This window comes from Sminthopsis crassicaudata, chromosome 5 (assembly GCF_048593235.1).
Source record: "Sminthopsis crassicaudata isolate SCR6 chromosome 5, ASM4859323v1, whole genome shotgun sequence".
Lineage (NCBI taxonomy): Eukaryota > Metazoa > Chordata > Mammalia > Dasyuromorphia > Dasyuridae > Sminthopsis > Sminthopsis crassicaudata.
Genome location: NC_133621.1, coordinates 302,791,122 through 302,808,241, shown reverse-complemented (window position 1 = coordinate 302,808,241; position 17,120 = coordinate 302,791,122). Strand labels below are relative to the sequence as shown.

At 43.3% G+C, this 17,120-nt stretch overlaps 1 protein-coding gene across 2 annotated transcripts; it reads right to left on the bottom strand.

The window, feature by feature from the left end:
• Nucleotides 1–1,507: 1,507 nt before the first annotated feature.
• Nucleotides 1,508–15,223, bottom strand: LOC141545018 (poly(U)-specific endoribonuclease-like). Of its 2 annotated transcripts, none has more exons than XM_074271873.1 (7): nucleotides 15,036–15,223; nucleotides 11,390–11,717; nucleotides 10,418–10,529; nucleotides 9,074–9,195; nucleotides 6,676–6,788; nucleotides 5,856–6,009; nucleotides 1,508–3,288 (listed from the first exon to the last, which is right to left on the bottom strand). In XM_074271873.1, the coding sequence occupies exons 2-7, from the start codon at nucleotides 11,528–11,530 to the stop codon at nucleotides 3,025–3,027; spliced, it is 906 nt and encodes a 301-aa protein (XP_074127974.1). In that variant the 5' UTR covers nucleotides 11,531–11,717; nucleotides 15,036–15,223; the 3' UTR covers nucleotides 1,508–3,024. The 2 variants fall into 2 exon arrangements, with proteins under 2 accessions (XP_074127974.1, XP_074127975.1); XM_074271874.1 differs by having other exon boundaries at nucleotides 11,390–11,489; nucleotides 15,036–15,221.
• Between the last annotated feature and the right edge of the window lie 1,897 nt (nucleotides 15,224–17,120).

The following is a 17,120-nucleotide window of genomic DNA, read 5'->3' as shown; positions in this document are numbered from 1 at the left end:
AAGAGACATAGTTTTGGGGTAACTTAATCATTTTATTAATAAGGCCAGTAGGTTAATAATAAAAGAACGATCATTTGGCCATCTCTCTTCAACCAAAGGCAATTATGACAGTTTATATACCCTTCCCAAAGGGTAAGTATCTCAAAGAAGGGCTGTGAAAGACATCTTGTCACTTTTGGACATCCAAATTATTTCAGGTCAACCTTAGCCTTGGGCTACTTACATAAAAGGATCTGTCTCCATCCAAGCTTGAGCAGAACAAAATGGGTTTTTCCATCTTAGATTAATTTCCTTGTAAGCTTGTCTGGGGTTTGACCAAACAGAGGAGAGTTAATGTAATTTTCTTAGCAGTAGTGTCCTTCAAAAGCCTGAACTTTTTTAAATCAGAAATTTAGCTGAAGAGGAGAGAGTCTCTGATTCTCCTCAAGATACTGGTTATCCATAATCATTTCTTTTTCATTTTCTTTTTTTTTTCTTTTTTCTTTTCTTTTCTTTTCTTTTTTTTAGTAGATGTACTTTCAGATATTTCATACTATCTAGTTATTTTAAATCAGGATATCTTTTCCTATCTTTGCAGAATTTTATTTGTGACATATAGGAATGTTGACGATTCTTGTGGATTTACTTTATATCCTGCTACTTCACTAATATTATTGTTTCAACTAATTTTTTAGTTGAGTCTTTGGGCTTTTCCAAGAATATCATCATATCATCTGCAAAAAGAGTTAGTTTTATTACCTCATTTCCTATTCTGATTTCTTCTATTTCTTTTCCTTCTTTTATTGCTATTGTAAAAAAACAAACTCCAAACCAAGAAACTTTGCATCATTTCAACAACCCAAATGTTACTTCCAAAATAAGATGTTTTACAGAATCTATCAGGTCGCACGTGGGAGAATGACCATCATCGTCATGGATACTCAGGTAGGAATTCTTTGATATGATAAACCTGTTCATAAAATTTTCACCTCTTTCTTGGGTGAATACATGGATATGGATAATGTATCAGTTGATTGAGATGCCCCATAGGGTACCAGATAAATACAGACTTGGATGAAGAATCAATGTCTTGTCAGACATTTCTCGGGATTCTGGGAAATGATAAAAAAGACAGGTTTAGAGAAATCTGGGAAGACTTGCATGAAGGGAGGAAGACTGGGAGAACCATTTATACCATGACAACTACCCCATTGAAAGAGCAGCAGTCAACTACAATTACACAGGACTGTAACAGGTCACAACCTGCTGACCTGGCCAGGATGGGACAGATCACACCTTCAGGACAAGTTGTACATTTCCAGATGGGGCCAACATAGGAATTTGTTTTGCTTGACTATTCATATTTGCCATGAGGGTTTGGGGTGTGTTTTCTCTTCCTTTTTAATTGCAGGGTGTGAGGAGGAGGAAAAAGAACAGAAATGCCAAAAAAAAAAGGGGAAAAAAAGTCATTGAACCCTTTTTTTTTTAATACACAGAAGAAAACAGAAGGAAGTACTGTCAGAACAGCTTTGAAAGGCTTATGTTAAATTTATTGTAGAATTTTTTAAAAAGCAAAGTGTACCTAAGAGAGTTTCATGGACAATCTTTTTCTATTGGATTGCATAGGGAAGAGCTCGCTCTCTACTACTGTTATAAGTTCAGAAGAAAAGAAGAGACCCAACTTCTGCCCTCCCCCTGGACAGCATCTTAAAAGCTTTGTGTGAAGGCAGTCCTTAGAGGACATTGGTCTAAGCAGAATTTTGCTGATGCTAGAGGAGTGGACTTGGACCAGGAACCCTGATTCTACTGGCGATGCGCTCTCAGGGCATTTGACCTCTCTGGGTCTCAATTCTTTTTATTAATTTTTTATAATTATAATTTTCTTTGACAGTACATATGCATAGGTAATTTTTTTTTTTACAACATTATCCCTTGTACTCCCTTCTGTTCCAAATTTTTCCCTTCCTTCCCTCCACCCCCTCCCCTAGATAGCAGGCATTCCCATACGTATTAAATATCTTATAGTATATTCTAGGTACAATATATATGTGCAGAACCGCATTTTGTTGTTGTTGTTGCAAAGGAAGAATTGGATTCGGAAGGTAAAAATAATCTGAGAAGAGAAACAAAATAAAACAACAATAACAAAAAAACAATGCTCACAGTTTACACTCATTTCCCAGTGTTCCTTTTCTGGGTGTAGCTGATTCTGTCCATCATTGATCAATTGGATTTGGATTAGCTCTTCTCTATGTTGAAGATACCCACTTTTCTGGGTCTCAATTCTAACTGTAAAATGAAGGGGTTGAACAGGTGGCCACTAGGACCCTTTCAGCTCTGTCCTTTGATGAGATTCTTTCCTCCAAAAGTTGGCAAAAATAGTAAGCTCCAAAAGGGAACCTGAATGAAGTGGGAAAAATCATACTAACTAGGAAAAGGAACAGGGGATGTCAGAGCTGGGAGGGAGCCTAGAATGGGGGATGTCAGGGTTGGGAGAACAGGGGATGTCAGGGCTGGGAGGGAGCCTAGAATGGGGGATGTCAGGGTTGGGAGAACAGGGGATGTCAGGGCTGGGAGGGAGCCTAGAATGGGGAATGTCAGGGTTGGGAGAACAGGGGATGTCAGGGCTGGGAGGGAGCTTAGAATGGGGGATGTCAGGGTTGGGAGAACAGGGGATGTCAGAGCTGGGAGGGAGCTTAGAATGGGGGATGTCAGGGTTGGGAGAACAAGGGATGTCAGGGCTGGGAGGGAGCCTAGAATGGGGGATGTCAGGGTTGGGAGAACAGGGGATGTCAGGGCTGGGAGGGAGCCTAGAATGGGGGATGTCAGGGCTGGGAAGGAGCCTAGAATAGAAATTTTCAAATGAGAATAATTCTATTTTTACAAGTGGAGATTAGCCCTCACTTGTCCAAGGAGATACAAGTACAAAGGAGAGAGCAGAACCCAGGACTCCCGTCTTCTCATCCCATCATATAGTAGCAAGAGGCCCTCTGGAATGACTTGTCCAGGAAGGCCCCGCTCAGGGCCCCTGGCCCCTGCCCAGTCTCAGTACAGGTCCTCATTGTTGCTGCTGAGCAGGATGGGGTAGGCGGAACCGATGTGCTGACCATAGCGGCAGACCACAACCTGCAGCTCATACTCCTCGATGCGGACCAGCTCCCGAGTGACCTTTTCTTGGGACTGCAGGAACACGACGGTGAAGAGGGCAAATTCAAACTCAGGGCTCACGCCCAAGAAGGTGCTGCCCACGGGTTTCACCAAACCCTTCCAGCTGAACTGAAGGTTCAATACCTGGTCATCTTCATCAGGCTGGAGTCAGGAGAATAGGAAATGTTAGGAGTCCCTCCCAGCCCTGATAATACAAGTCCAGCCCAAACATCCCATGCTCTTAAGTCCCTCCCCTTTCTAAGCCTCTTGAGGTGCATGCCAAAGGAAGCCAATTCAATGTGGTTTTCTCTGCTACAAAAAAAGCTTTCGAGGGGCAGCTAGGTGGCACAGTGGTTAGAGCACCAGCCCTGAAGTCAGGAGGACCTGAGTTCAAATCTGACCTCAGACACTTAACACTTCCTGGATGTGTGACCCTGGGCAAGTCACTTAACCCCAACTGCTTCAGGAAAAAATAAGCTTTCTGTGGGGAATGTGTGGGGAAGCACTAAGGTAAAAAACAAAGGTATTGATAAAGCGTTAAAAAATGACTCATTGAGGTCAGCTAAGATCTGTTTCCTCCATGGGTAGGTACCTCGGGTTGCCCAGGGAGCTGGGGCTGCACCAGTGTAATTTTCTCTCCAAGCCTCAGTCAGCCCCATCTCAAAAATGGGGACAACTGTCCCCACCTGCCCTCTCCATGGGGTTCTGTGAACAACCAATATACCTGAGTGCACCTGAAAGTACCTTGGGAGGCAAAGAGTGGCCCACAGAGAGTCCCTCGGGCATCCTTAGGTGAGCCTCCATCTCAGCCTCTCTCCTGGGACCAGTGGGAGCTGGGAGCTGTCCAGCCAGCCTCCAAATAAGTTTGTGGGTGTGGTGGAAGGAGGCGTAAGAGAGAGCTGGGAAAACTGGGCAACCCGCGACCCCTGGAGGCCAAAGGCAGCCTCACACCTCCAGCCTCACACCTGGCCCGATGGGCATTTGTTTGAAGCCTTCACCTGGATTCAATCCAAGCAGCATTTATTAAGCACCTGCTGTGCGCCAGGTATCAGGATTGCCCTCAAGGAGTTTATTTTGTGTTGGAGGTTACATCATAATAATGATGACGGCTGATGTTTTTATAGGGTTCTGACATTGGCAAAGCACTTCACAGCCAGTATCTCGTAGGATCTTTCCCACAAGCCTATGGGAGGGGGAACCTGAACTGAATCTGGAGGGAAGCTAAGGAAAGGGCAAGGACACAGAGAATCCTCGGTACAAGAGACAACCTGGGGGAGGGGGAGGAGGGAGACTGAGCTTTGACAGAAATCAGTTTGGTATAGAGTATTCCTTCAAGGGAGAGGGAATAACGGATGAAGAAAAGAGAGAGAAGGAAGAGCAAGGGGACCAGAGAAGAGGAGGATGGGAGAAAGGAAAGAGGGAAAACAAGAGATATGAGGAAAGAAGAAAGGAGGAGGAGGGAGAGGAGATAAGGATGTAGGAAGAAAGAGGTGGAAGATGAAAGAAAAAAGAGGGAGCATAGGAGAAAGAGGACAGGAAGAAACAGAAAAAGGAAAGAGGAAAGGAGGAGGGGGAGAAAGAAATAAAAATGTAGGAAGAAAGAGGAGGAAGATGAAGGCAGAGAAAAGCATAGGAGGGAAAAGGGAAGAGGGAAAAGAAGAGATGAGGAAAGAAGAAAGGAGGAGAGAGTAGGAAATAAGAATATTGGAAGAAAGAGGAGGAAGATAAAAGAAAAGAAGAGGAATCATAGAAGAGAGAGGAGAGGAAGAAACAGAAAAAGGAAAGAGGGAAAAGAAGAAATGAGGAAAGAAGAAAGGAGGAGGGAGTAGGAAATAAGAATATTGGAAGAAAGAGGAGGAAGATAAAAGAAAAGAAGAGGAATCATAGAAGAGAGAGGAGAGGAAGAAACAGAAAAAGGAAAGAGGGAAAAGAAGAGATGAGGAAAGAAGAAAGGAGGAGGGAGTAGGAAATAAGAATATTGGAAGAAAGAGGAGGAAGATAAAAGAAAAGAAGAGGAATCATAGAAGAGAGAGGAGAGGAAGAAACAGAAAAAGGAAAGAGGGAAAAGAAGAGATGAGGAAAGAAGAAAGGAGGAGGGAGTAGGAAATAAGAATATTGGAAGAAAGAGGAGGAAGATAAAAGAAAAGAAGAGGAATCATAGAAGAGAGAGGAGAGGAAGAAACAGAAAAAGGAAAGAGGGAAAAGAAGAGATGAGGAAAGAAGAAAGGAGGAGGGAGTAGGAAATAAGAATATTGGAAGAAAGAGGAGGAAGATAAAAGAAAAGAAGAGGAATCATAGAAGAGAGAGGAGAGGAAGAAACAGAAAAAGGAAAGAGGGAAAAGAAGAGATGAGGAAAGAAGAAAGGAGGAAGGAGAGAAAGAAATAAGGAAGAAGATGAAGAAAGAGAAAGGAGGGAGCATAGGAGAGGAGAGAAAGAAACAAAAAGGAAAGATGGAAAATAAGAAAGATGAGAAAAGAGGGAAGGAGAAGGAAGGAGAGAAGGAAATAAGGATATAGGAAGAGGAGGAAGATGAAGGAAAAGAAAGGAGGGAGCACATAAGAGAAGAAAAAACAGAAAAAAGGAAAGGGAATAGAAAGGTGATAAGGGAGGAGAGTGAGAGAAGCACAAAAAGTGGGATGGAGAGGAAGGAGGAAAGAGAGAAGGCAGAGGGAGGATGACAACTCCTCTACATCTCGCCCCCCCCAACCCTCCTGCCCAGCCCACTCACCCGGCTCTTGTGCCTCCTGGCCACATAGCCTTTGTAATCGATATTTCCCCGCTTCTCCTGCAGGTAGAACTGGACCCAGTTATGGAAGCCCAGGATGTCCTGTCCTCGTCGCGTTTCACCCACAAACACGTGTTCAAAACCACAAGAATCAGGCCTGTATTAATAACAGAGAACAGGTAAGGTTCTCCAGCCTATCACAGGGGAGCTGGATGGTACAATGGTTAGAGCACTGGATTCAAATCTGACTTCAGAGTCTTACTAGCTGTGGAGCCCTGGGGAAGCCACTTAATAGTCACCTGCCTCAGTTTCCTCCTCTGTAAAATGAGGATAATAATAGCACCTCCTTCACAGGGTTATTGTAAGGATCAAATGAGATGAGCACATAATAGGTGCTTAATAAATACTTGTGTACTTCCTTCCTCCTTGGTGAGACTCCATCCTCAGAGGCCAGCGAGTCTAGTTCCCTTCATCTTACAGATGGGGAAACTGAGGCAGGCAGGGGTATAGTGACTCTTTCAAGGTTGCACAGCTTATAAGTGTTTGAACCAGGATTTGAACTCGGCTCTTCCTGACCCCAGGCTGGGCACCTCTCCCTACGTGGCACCGAGCTAGTCAGAAGTCAGAGGATCCTGGTTGGGAGGGGCCACTGGCAAACCCCTTTATTCGATGGAGGAGACTGAGGACCAGAGAAGGGAAGGGAGAGCTTTCCCCAAGGGGTGGTCGAGTTAGGGCTGGGCTCCATGTCTCTCCTGACCCCGTTGGGGTCCCCCATCCCCAGAGACTTGCTCGGTAGCCCCGGGTTTCAGACTGGGCTGCACACCCTTGGTAGCCCTCGCGAGTGTACAGCTGGAACCAGATTCTGTAGAGCTGAGCCTTGAAATCCGTCCGGCTGGGCTTGGACCAGTTTTTCCTCACCAGATACTGATGGGTGAGCTGGAAGAGAGGAAAGAGGCGGGCAGGAGGGCATTGGGGGGTGTTGGGGTTTTACTCATTCCACAAGATCGAGACCCAGAACATGGAAGAAGCCCCTTTGGGGCGGCTTGGCAAAGTGGGGAGAACAGAGAACCTCACCATGGATGTCAGCCCTGACACTTACTGGCTGGGACATGCAACATGGGGCTCGGAGCTGTCTCTTCATCTGTAAAATGGGGACAATAATACTTTTAGCACCAACTCACAGGGCTATTGTGGGGAGGGTGCTCAGTGAGCCTCTTTGGCTGTTATCGTTGTGAAGAGGTGGTTCATAGGTACCGACTCCCCCCAGCTCCCACTGAACCCTCAAGCTGCCCCTTTCCCAAAGTCTCTGCTGCCGGGGCATTCTCCATGGTCGGTCACAGGTATGTCCCAGATGGAAGCTACGAGTAACCAGCATTTTTGAAATAGGTGGAAAGCCCGGCCCAGACTTAGGATTATTGATTTGGAGCTGGAAAACACCGTCAGGCTCATTGAGGCAGGAGGAAAGTGAGTTTAAGTTCCCCAGATTACACAGCTAGAAAGTGTCTGAGGGAAGATTTGAACTCAGATCCACTGATTTCAAATCAAGTGCTCTTTCTACTGCCCTTCCAATGGTACCTCTGTCCCCTTCAGCCTTTCCCTGTCCTGGGCATTGTCCACTCAAAGGCTGGACTCATTCTAGGATCGCTGCCAGTGCTGCCCTGACCTATGGAACATAGTTCTAATCCTACCAGGGGCCAGCTGCAGAGCCAAGTCCTTAACTGGGCTCCAGAGAGATCTGAGTGCAAATAATGCTTCTCACATTTAATAGCTGAGTAACCTGGGCAACAGCAAGTCACATCTGAAGAATGAGGGGGTGGAAATCTCTGATCTCTAAGGCCCCTGCTAGCTCTGAGAAATTCTACACTCCTCAGAGGCAGGTCTCATCCTGATTTCCCAAGTGCCTCGTGCTCAACAGGAATCATAGCAATAATAAGCACTTGAAGAACATTTTATCATCTGCTGGCACGCTTACAAATATTATTTTATTTGAGCGTCACAACAACCCTGTGAAGCAGGTGCAATTATAATTATCCCTACTTAAATAATTTAATTGTGAATTATTATAATTCGATAATAAATGCTAATTATTGTCCCTATTTCAATAATTTATAAATCACAACATAAAATTATTATAATTTTATTATATAGATTATACCCATTTAAATAATTTAAAAATAAATTGTGTAAAAATTATATTAAATAAATTCTAGTATTATGGTCCACATTTAAATAATTTAATTTAAAAATTATTGTGATAACTTGAAAATAAATGCTAGCTGTTATTATATATAATAATTAAATAAATGCTAGCTACTACTGTCCCCATTTAAATAATTTAATTTTAAATTGTATGATAACTGCAATAAGTACTAGCTATTGTTAGATATAATTAAATAAATGCTATTACTGTCCCCATTTAAATAATTTAATTTTAAATTGCATGATAACAATAAGTGCTAGCTATTGTTATATATAATTAAATAAATGCTATTATTATCCCCATTTAAATAATTTAATTTTAAATTATTCTGTAATAACTTGATAAGTGTTGGTTATTTTATATATAATTAAATAAATGCTAGCTATTATTGTCCCCACTTAAATAATTTAATTTTAAAGTATTCTGTAATAACTTGATAAGTGTTGGCTATTTTATATATAATTAAATAAATGCTATTATTATCCCCATTTAAATAATTTAATTTTAAATTATTCTGTAATAACTTGATAAGTGTTGGTTATTTTATATATAATTAAATAAATGCTAGCTATTATTGTCCCCATTTAAATAATTTAATTTTAAAGTATTCTGTAATAACTTGATAAGTGTTGGCTATTTTATATATAATTAAATAAATGCTAGCTATTATTGTCCCCATTTAAATAATTAAATTTTAAATTATTCTGTAATAATGATAATAAGTGCTAGTTATTGTTATACCTATTTTATAGATAAGTATATTGAGGCTGAGAGGACTGAGGAGATTTGCCTAGAAATCATACAGGTAGGAAATATCTAAAGCAAGTTCTGAATTAACATCTTCTTGATTTGAGTCTAGCATTTGTTCTGTACATCCTGGATGGCTCAACTCTGAGTTCAGGAAACAGGAGGTACTTAATGCAAGCTTAGTGAATATTTACAAAAATGACTGTGACTTAAGTCAAAGGGAAAAATTGAAGAGGAATAGGAAAGGGATGGACCTCTGTTGCTCTCCTCTCACCTTCATCACCTCCGTCTCTAAGAGAGCATCCAGGAACAGGTTGTTTTCTGCTTCCTCCTCCGGGGTCACGACTTCTGCTATACCCGTTGACATCTCGTAGTTATCCAAAAGGGAGATAAAAGCTAAAAACGTGGAGATCACCTCAATGGGGCAAAGAAGGCAAGGTAGGGAGCCCTCCATGAGCAAAGGAAAACAATCCCAGCCCCACCACCGAGCCGCCGTGGTACCTTGGACAAATAGCACTTTCTGAGTCTGAGATTCCTCATCAGTGAAATGAGAACAAAAATGGCTTCCCAAGAGCATTACAAGGAGAAAACAAAAGGACTTTTGAAAGAAAAATTGAAAGTAACTGAGCAGCTTGAACTAAAGTTCCATTTTTCCAGCTATAAAAAAGGAGGAAAATGATCCCTGCCCATGATCCCTTTAGTCATGGGGCTAATGAGATAACAGATTGAAAGTCTTTCAAAACTTAAAACTGCATGCTGTGAGCCAGCAGGCCGGTAGGTGGGAATCTTCAAGTCTAGTCAGAAGTTGACTAGGACATGTGTGGAAATTAAAATTATCCCACTTAAAGAGAGAGACAGTGGCAGAGTCTGAGCCAATGGCACTTTATTAAAAGGCCCACCCACGGTTCCCTCTAATGAAGAAGACCTCAGATCTTCCTTTTGATCTGAGATGCCTCCTCCCCCAGGGAGGATTGGATGTCCAGTCGTTCCAGGAAACAGCTAAACTAAATACAAAATAATTCCATTGAATTAATAAAATAATATGTCAGCAGAATCACCCTTTGGAGGAAACAAGGAATATCTCCACATAGGATGGACAGGTTTCTCCTTAATTTGGATAAGAGGAAATGGCACAAGCCATCACATTCAGTAACCTAAATGGTCCTAAGATGGTCAACCCTGGACAAAGGTACAAAAATATTTTGTGGGACTTTCCGTGTAGTTGTGATCCCTGCCACGCTGGACTTAGTCATCATCACAGGGCAAAACTGTAGTTTAGCAAAGGAACTTAGAACCTAGCTCATAGCTCTGGGGCCTTAAATACGGAACTTTGATATGATTCTATCAAATTGGTTAATAATGATTGGAATAGACTAGGGGTCCAAAATGAATTATTTCCCTCATCAGTCAGTTGGCCAAGGTTAAGTAGCACCAGAGGTAGTCGATAGGTGGAGAATACATACAATGAGAATACTCTGACTGTCAGGGAAGAGTAAGCCCTGATAGGGCCTGCCAGGGAGGAAGACTACACATATAGGGCTGGTGATATATTCAGCACCCAAGGACCAGGCTAGCTAAGTTGGAAGTGCAGCCCACCAGGAGAGGCAGTGATTTTTACCTGCAAAGGTCTTGGTGCTTTGTAACCGGCCCTCATTCACCCAGACGAACAGAGCCTGAGAAGCATGGTCAGTGGTTCTGTGGGTACCTTGGGGGACAAAGTCTGCCTTCCCCTAGGAGGGAAGGAAGGAATTAGAGAAGGGACAATAAGAGGGGCCACCTGATCATATATGTTATATATTATAGTATATCTATAGTATATTATATATACTGCAAACATCTTTCCTACCTTCTTTAATGGATAGTTTTCTTCCCTGAAAACAAGAGGGTCAATGAAAAGATTATCTTCGATGCCCTTTCAATTTCTGGATAATCTTTGATTCTATGACCTGAAGGTTCTAGAGACATTTCTTCTTTAAGAGAATAATAAATTATGGGCAAGAAGCTCTGGGCAGAGATTTGCTCTCCCTACTGACTGCGAACACAGTCTACACCTGGGTGGGACAGCTAAAACGCTGCCTTTTGGCAGACAGTTTAGGGGGCAGACAGCCCCTTTGAGAGGCAGTTCCTCCACCCATTCTTCCCACTTATACTGTGGGCATTTTGGAGAGGATGTGCGGTAGGCTTATGGAAGGAATAGTTTGTTACTTTTATTTATTTCAATAAATGCCTTTGCTTTGTTAATTGTGTCAATTGGCTGACTACTAAAAGTGAATAAACTAGTAGGGACTCAATCCCTAGTTTGAAGCATTCTGACTCCCAGAATCCCCTGAACCTGCAATCGTTGTTCATTGAGGGACAGTTGGGTTATCACAAAGGGGGTACTACACAGTCAAAGTGAGATAACAGGGCCTTAAGTTGAGGGACAGTGTGAGGGTCAGTTGTGGAACCGAGAGAGCTTTCCACCGTCCCTTCTCATGACACTGGGTGGAAAAGCCACCGCACTAGCATCAAAGTCCACAGGCAAGCGATTCTTGGCCAGTTCTGATTGGCTCATCAAGCATCCCTCCTCAGCCCACCTGGAAGCACCTACCTGCAGGGAGATGGCGTAGTCTTGGCCAGGCCTAAAGCGGTTAACGTCGGCATCCCACAGTTGGTTGAAAAGTTTTGAGAGCTCGTGATTTAAAACCAGCCTGCAAGGAAACACAGGAGCAGATCTGTCCAGACCAAGCATTCCAGGTGTCAGATGGGTGTCAGGCTCCCCTGGCTAGAAGGGTGGGTCTGAAGTTGGAGGAGCTGGGTTCAAATCGAGGCTGTGCTGCTTACAATGACCTACTGAATTGGGTTGAAGTCAAAGAATGGAGGAGGTTCTAGCGGAAGACTTATTGGAAAGCCTTGGTTCCGGGTCCAGACCTTGTTTCCTGTGAGTAGATTTAAACATTTGGAAAACAATGTTTCTTCCCAAAAAGCCATCTGAGATCCACCTACGCCAGCACAAGGAGTTAGTGGCAGGAAAGGAGTGTGGGAAGTTAGGAGAGAAACAGTTCCCTGACCTCCATCCCAGCCCTGCTACATATACACATTCCTCCTTAAAGATCCCTTTCATAAGCCCCCTTATTCTGATCATAATAGTTGACATTTTTATAACAGAATTTGACACTTCTTCTGATCCTCATCACAATTCTGTGAAGTGGGTCCTATTATTATTATTATTATTATTATTATTATTATTATTTATCTCTGAGGCCTCCATCCCAACCCTGCTACATATGCACATTCCTCCTTGTGAATCCCTTTCATAAGCCCCCTTATTCTGTTTATAATAGCCGATATTATTATAGCACAGAATTTGACCCTTCTGATCCTCACAACTCTGCCCTATTATGATTGTTATTAATTATCTCTGAGGTTAGGGAAAGTTAAGTTTTTCCCAAGGTCCCTTAGCTAATGTGTAAAGTAGGATCTGAATTTAGGGTTTCCTGACTCCATGTTTAATATTCTAGCTACCATACTGCTTTCATGATACCTAATTTTTCTGTCCTCCAGTTTCCCCCTCAGGAAAATAGGGATAGTAATAAAATCATTTCCTTTCTTTGGGTCTCTACTTCACAGTCTGTATGTCTGTGAAATAAAAGCTAGACTAGCTTCTTTCAGATATCCCTGAAGCCTGAATTTTTTATTTTATAGCAGGTAATTATGACATTTATTCTTAATAAAGTAATGCTATCTCCCTGTTTTTAGGCAACTGGTAGCATGGGACCTAGAATCAGGAAAACCTGACTTCAAATCAGACATTTACTGATTGTGTGACCCTGTGCAAGGTACCTTAAATCTCTCTGCCTCCTTTTCCTCTCCTGTAAAATGGGGATAATAATAGTGCCCACATTTCAGGGCTGTTGTAAAAATGAAAGGAGATAATTTGTGCACATAATAGGTGCTCTATACATACTCCCTTCCCTTCCCCTAAGTTTAAATGGGGCCAGTGATTTCCAAAATGCTTCCGTCTTTCTCTCAAGGAGACAGGGAGGAGGAGTGAACAGAGTCTTCCCCTGTTTTCTTGAAAGTAAATTCGGCACAGAAAGGACAGGTCAAAAGTAGATAGAACCAGGACTACTCTTGGAGCTCCAGATTCCCAACACTGGGCAAAAGAGGAAGTGATGAAAGCAAATGGATCTCCAGGTCTCTCTCTCTGGGCTTCCAAGTTCATGACTCTCAGACTTCAATTACTGGAGCCTCTTCCTTTTACAGATGAGGAAAGAGGCTCAAAAGAGACCTTTGAAGTCTTCTGAGCAGCCCCCATCATCTTACAAAGAGGAGACTAAAAATCTGAAAGATGGGGAGAGGAGGGAGGAGGGAGTCACTCAAGTCAGGACTAGCACAGGGAGAGTTCTAATTTAGGCACAGATTGAATTAAATGACCTCCAGCCTTCTAGCTGAGAGACTTGGAGGCCAATCAGAAATGAGAGGAAAACTAGAGAGAATGCCTTGGATCAATGAATGCCGGCCTCCCACCAGCTGGAGATAAGACCCTAATGTGTGGTTGATTCATGTCTGACTCTTTAAGAGCCCATAGTCCTGCTGTCCTCTGTACCTCAGGCCGACAAACACACTGGGATGGGGAGGGAGACAGATCTCTTGTCTTTGGTCAGATCTGCCTCAGATACTTACGGTGAGACTCAGGTCAAGCCCTCAAAAAATGAAGGGGCCGAACGTGCTTACCTTCAAGGATCTGGACCTACAGAACCCCAACCTAATATGGGGGGCCCATGCACTATATGATCTGCTGAGAGGGAAGTCTGAGCTTGCGGAACATGGAAATAGGGAGTAGCCTGGATACTGGGCATGAGGCAAGAGTCCCCCGAAACACCCAAGGACCCCAGGAACAGCTCACTTCTCAGGGAATGTTTCCCGCTCACATGGAAAATGAGGGGCTTGAAATTAATACTTTCCAAACAATTTGGAACTGTACCCAAAGGGCTATAAAATGGTGGGTGCCCTTTGTCCCAGAACACCATTACTGGGAATGTATCCCAAGGATATCATGAAGAAAAGGACTCTTCAAAGAAATACTGAGGAGGGGAAAGGGACCTGTATGTGCCAAAATATTTGTGGCAGCTCTTTTTGTTGTAGCTAGAAACTGGAAGATGAATGGATGTCCATCAATTGGAGAATGGATGGGTAAATTGTGGTATAAGAAGGTTATGGAATATTATTGCTCTGTAAGAAATGACCAACAGAAGGAATACAGAGAGGCTTGGAGAGACTTAAATCAACTGATGCTGAGTGAAATGAGCAGAACCAGAAGATCATTATACACTTCAACAATGATACTGTATGAGGATGTATTCTGATGGAGGTGGAAATCTTCAACATAAAGAAGATCCAACTCACTTCCAGCTGATCAATGATGGTCAGAAACAGCTACACCCAGAGAAGGAAGTGAACGTAAATTGGTAGCACTACTGTCTATCTACCCAGGTTACTTATACCTTTGGAATCCAATACTTAACGTGCAACAAGAAAATTGGATTTTCACACATATATTGTATCTAGGTTATATTGTAACACATGTAAAATGTATGGGATCTAGGGGAGGGAGGGGATAATTTGGGAAAATGAATACAAGGGATAATGTAAAAAAAAATTACCCATGCACATGTACTATCAAAAAAAATTATAATTATAAAATTAAAAAAAAAAAACCCAATGGGTGCAACCACTTCTCAGTTTTCCCTCTGAGCCACCAAACGAGCATACCAGGAACTTGAAGAACCCGTTCTTTGTTTCTTTTTCCCATAAAACTTATCTTCTGGCTCCCGATACTCTGTTAAATTACCTTGGAACTTAGCCCATCAGTCAACGAGCATTTACTGAGGATTTACAAAAAGGGGACACAGACAAAAAGGGCTTGTACTTTCTGTATAGAGAGAAAGCAGAGGATCAAAGCCGTCCAGGGCACCCTTCTTTTCTGGGGGTTCCACACGACAACTGGGGGAGGGGCTGGAGAAAGGAAGGAGGGATAAAGACAGGGAGGGACAGAGAGCTTAGAGGGGAGTCCGGGAGGGGGTGCCCAGAGGCCGATTAGGTTTTTAGGGAGATTTAATGAGGAGTTGGGGGGAAGGAGGTTAGCAAGGGACTGATCACCGCAGGGGGGAGCTCCGATCCGGCTAAGGGAAGCCCTTCCTTTCCCAGGAAGGTGTGAGGAGATCTTGGCTCACCCTCACCCCTGGTCCTCTTACCCGCTCGCCATGCTGGCTGAAGCCAAAAGAGCCTCCCGGGAGGAGCAGGTTACCCGAAGCCCCTTAGGTCTGGGCACTCAGGAGGGAGCTGAGTCGCCGGCCCCCACAAGGTCCAATCAGAAGCCACAGAACAGACCAAGAGCCAATGCCTTAGCGCCCCGTCTGTCTGCCCGCTCCCTCCAGCACCCGGGCAGGTAATGAGGCAGAGGGAACGCCTCCAGACAGCACAGGGAATTCTCCCAGCCTGGGGACTGGGAAGTGACCACTCTGTGGCGAGGGCTAACCGGGCAGAGACTTAAGGGAGAAGGCACAGGGGAGGAGAAAGCCCTCTGGTACCAAGGGAAAAAAGGAAGGCCGCCCTTCCCTCACTCCCTCCATCCCCCCAGTCTCCCTTTCATTGCTCCTCTGGCTCTGCAATTCCCCCTCCATCTCTAGTCATGACTATTATTAAATAACTAATCACTGTAAGAAAAAAAAATCTCTTCCCAAGAACTCCACTGACTCACTGATGAATGCGGGAAAGATTTCTTCCACTTTCTCAGGTGAGCAGTCACACCTTTGGGACTCCAAAGGCCACATTTAATGTCGAATCCCGAAGCACAAGTCTCTCCCCTGATTCCCCAGTATTTGGAAGTTACAGAAGTTACATGAATCTCCACCCCTCATCACCTAGCTCCTCAGGAGCTCACATTCTAGGAGGGGCAAGGTAACAGAGGAGGACGAAGGACAAAGAACAAATCCCAGGCCTCCACTCCTGAGGACCAGAGTCAGTCCCTGACTCCAAAAGTTCACACTCTTTCTGGAGAAAGATAATCTCCACCTCTGATTATTCTTCGATGTCCTTGTGGGTTTCCGGTTTCGAATTTAAGTTTCATTTCTCCAATTTGGTTTTTCATAACTCCGGAAACCAAAACGTCCATCCATTTCTCACAAAACAGAGCCGCCACTGCTCTGAATTTTCTTCTATCAGTCGCCCTTTGCATCCATTATCCCATTTGGTACCCAAGAAACTCCACTGAGGCACAAGGATCCACCCCAGCCCCTTACCTTGAATAGTTTCTAGTGTAGAAGGAAGGAAAGAGATTATTCCTTATAAAAGTTAGTTTTATAGAAACTTGAAAAACAAAGCGACATAATCATTGAACTTTGAATATATTTATCATTTGATGGAATGCTCGTCATTAGCTATTAGAAAACTATTTTCTATAATAACAAGCTATTCTTTTCTGTGGATTGGTTAGATTGATGAAGTCTTCCATGTTAGGTGTGGTCAGGAGAGGAATTGATCTCTGGGGAAAGCAGGCAAAAAGCTCTGATAGAGACCAATTTAGCTTCATAGTCTCATCCCTCTGGGAGGTAAGCCAGTCTGAAATTCAAGCTATGTCAAACTCCTGACATCTGCCCTCTGTAGAAATCCCAGTCATGTCCCTGACATTTTCCCTATAAAACCTACTTGCGGGCCACCCCAGGCTGCTGCCTTCCTTTGGGTCCATGGCACTTTGCCTCAAGTATCTTTTCCCTTCCTCATCCCCCATGCTTCTCCCCTAACTCCACTCTGCTTCTCAACCCCACTTCTCCTTAGAGCTAACTCTTTTAGGGGCTAAGTCCCTGTCAGGATTTAGCCTGCCAGCTAAGGGCTGCTTCAACCTCATGGGTGCTCCCTTTCTACCCAGTAATTGTGAGTTTCCATCGAGGAACTTGTCTTCCATATGCTATCCCACTCTATTTTATATTTGCCATTCCTGATGTCTATTGCATCTCTTCATTTTGACTGTAGATTCTTCCCTAAATACATCTCCCTTTTGCCAAAGAGAATGACCATTGTGAATTCTTCATATGGCTGAACCCCAACTTTTGGTGAATACTATCATTTGGTGACAAACCCCATACCATAGATTACATCAAGATGGTCAAAAATTAAAAAAAAAATGAATTTCCATCTCTCAGCAAAAGGGCTTATAAAATTTCCCTGCCATTCTCTACCACGTACTTGTGTAGGGTAATATTTTCAATTATTCTTGTTTTAATTTGTGTGGGACAGTGGTCCTTATCCAAATTAAAATCAGAGACTCAAAAAAAAGGCAA

Excerpts from the sequence above, each read along its gene's own strand:
- LOC141545018 (XM_074271873.1), bottom strand. The coding sequence starts at position 11,530 with ATGCTTGGTCTGGACAGATCTGCTCCTGTGTTTCCTTGCAGGCTGGTT. Across the intron at positions 10,530-11,389 it reads ACTACGCCATCTCCCTGCAG|GGGAAGGCAGACTTTGTCCC; the intron begins GTAGGTGCTTCC and ends CTTCCCTCCTAG. Across the intron at positions 3,289-5,855 it reads CCAGGAGGCACAAGAGCCGG|CCTGATGAAGATGACCAGGT; the intron begins GTGAGTGGGCTG and ends TCCTGACTCCAG.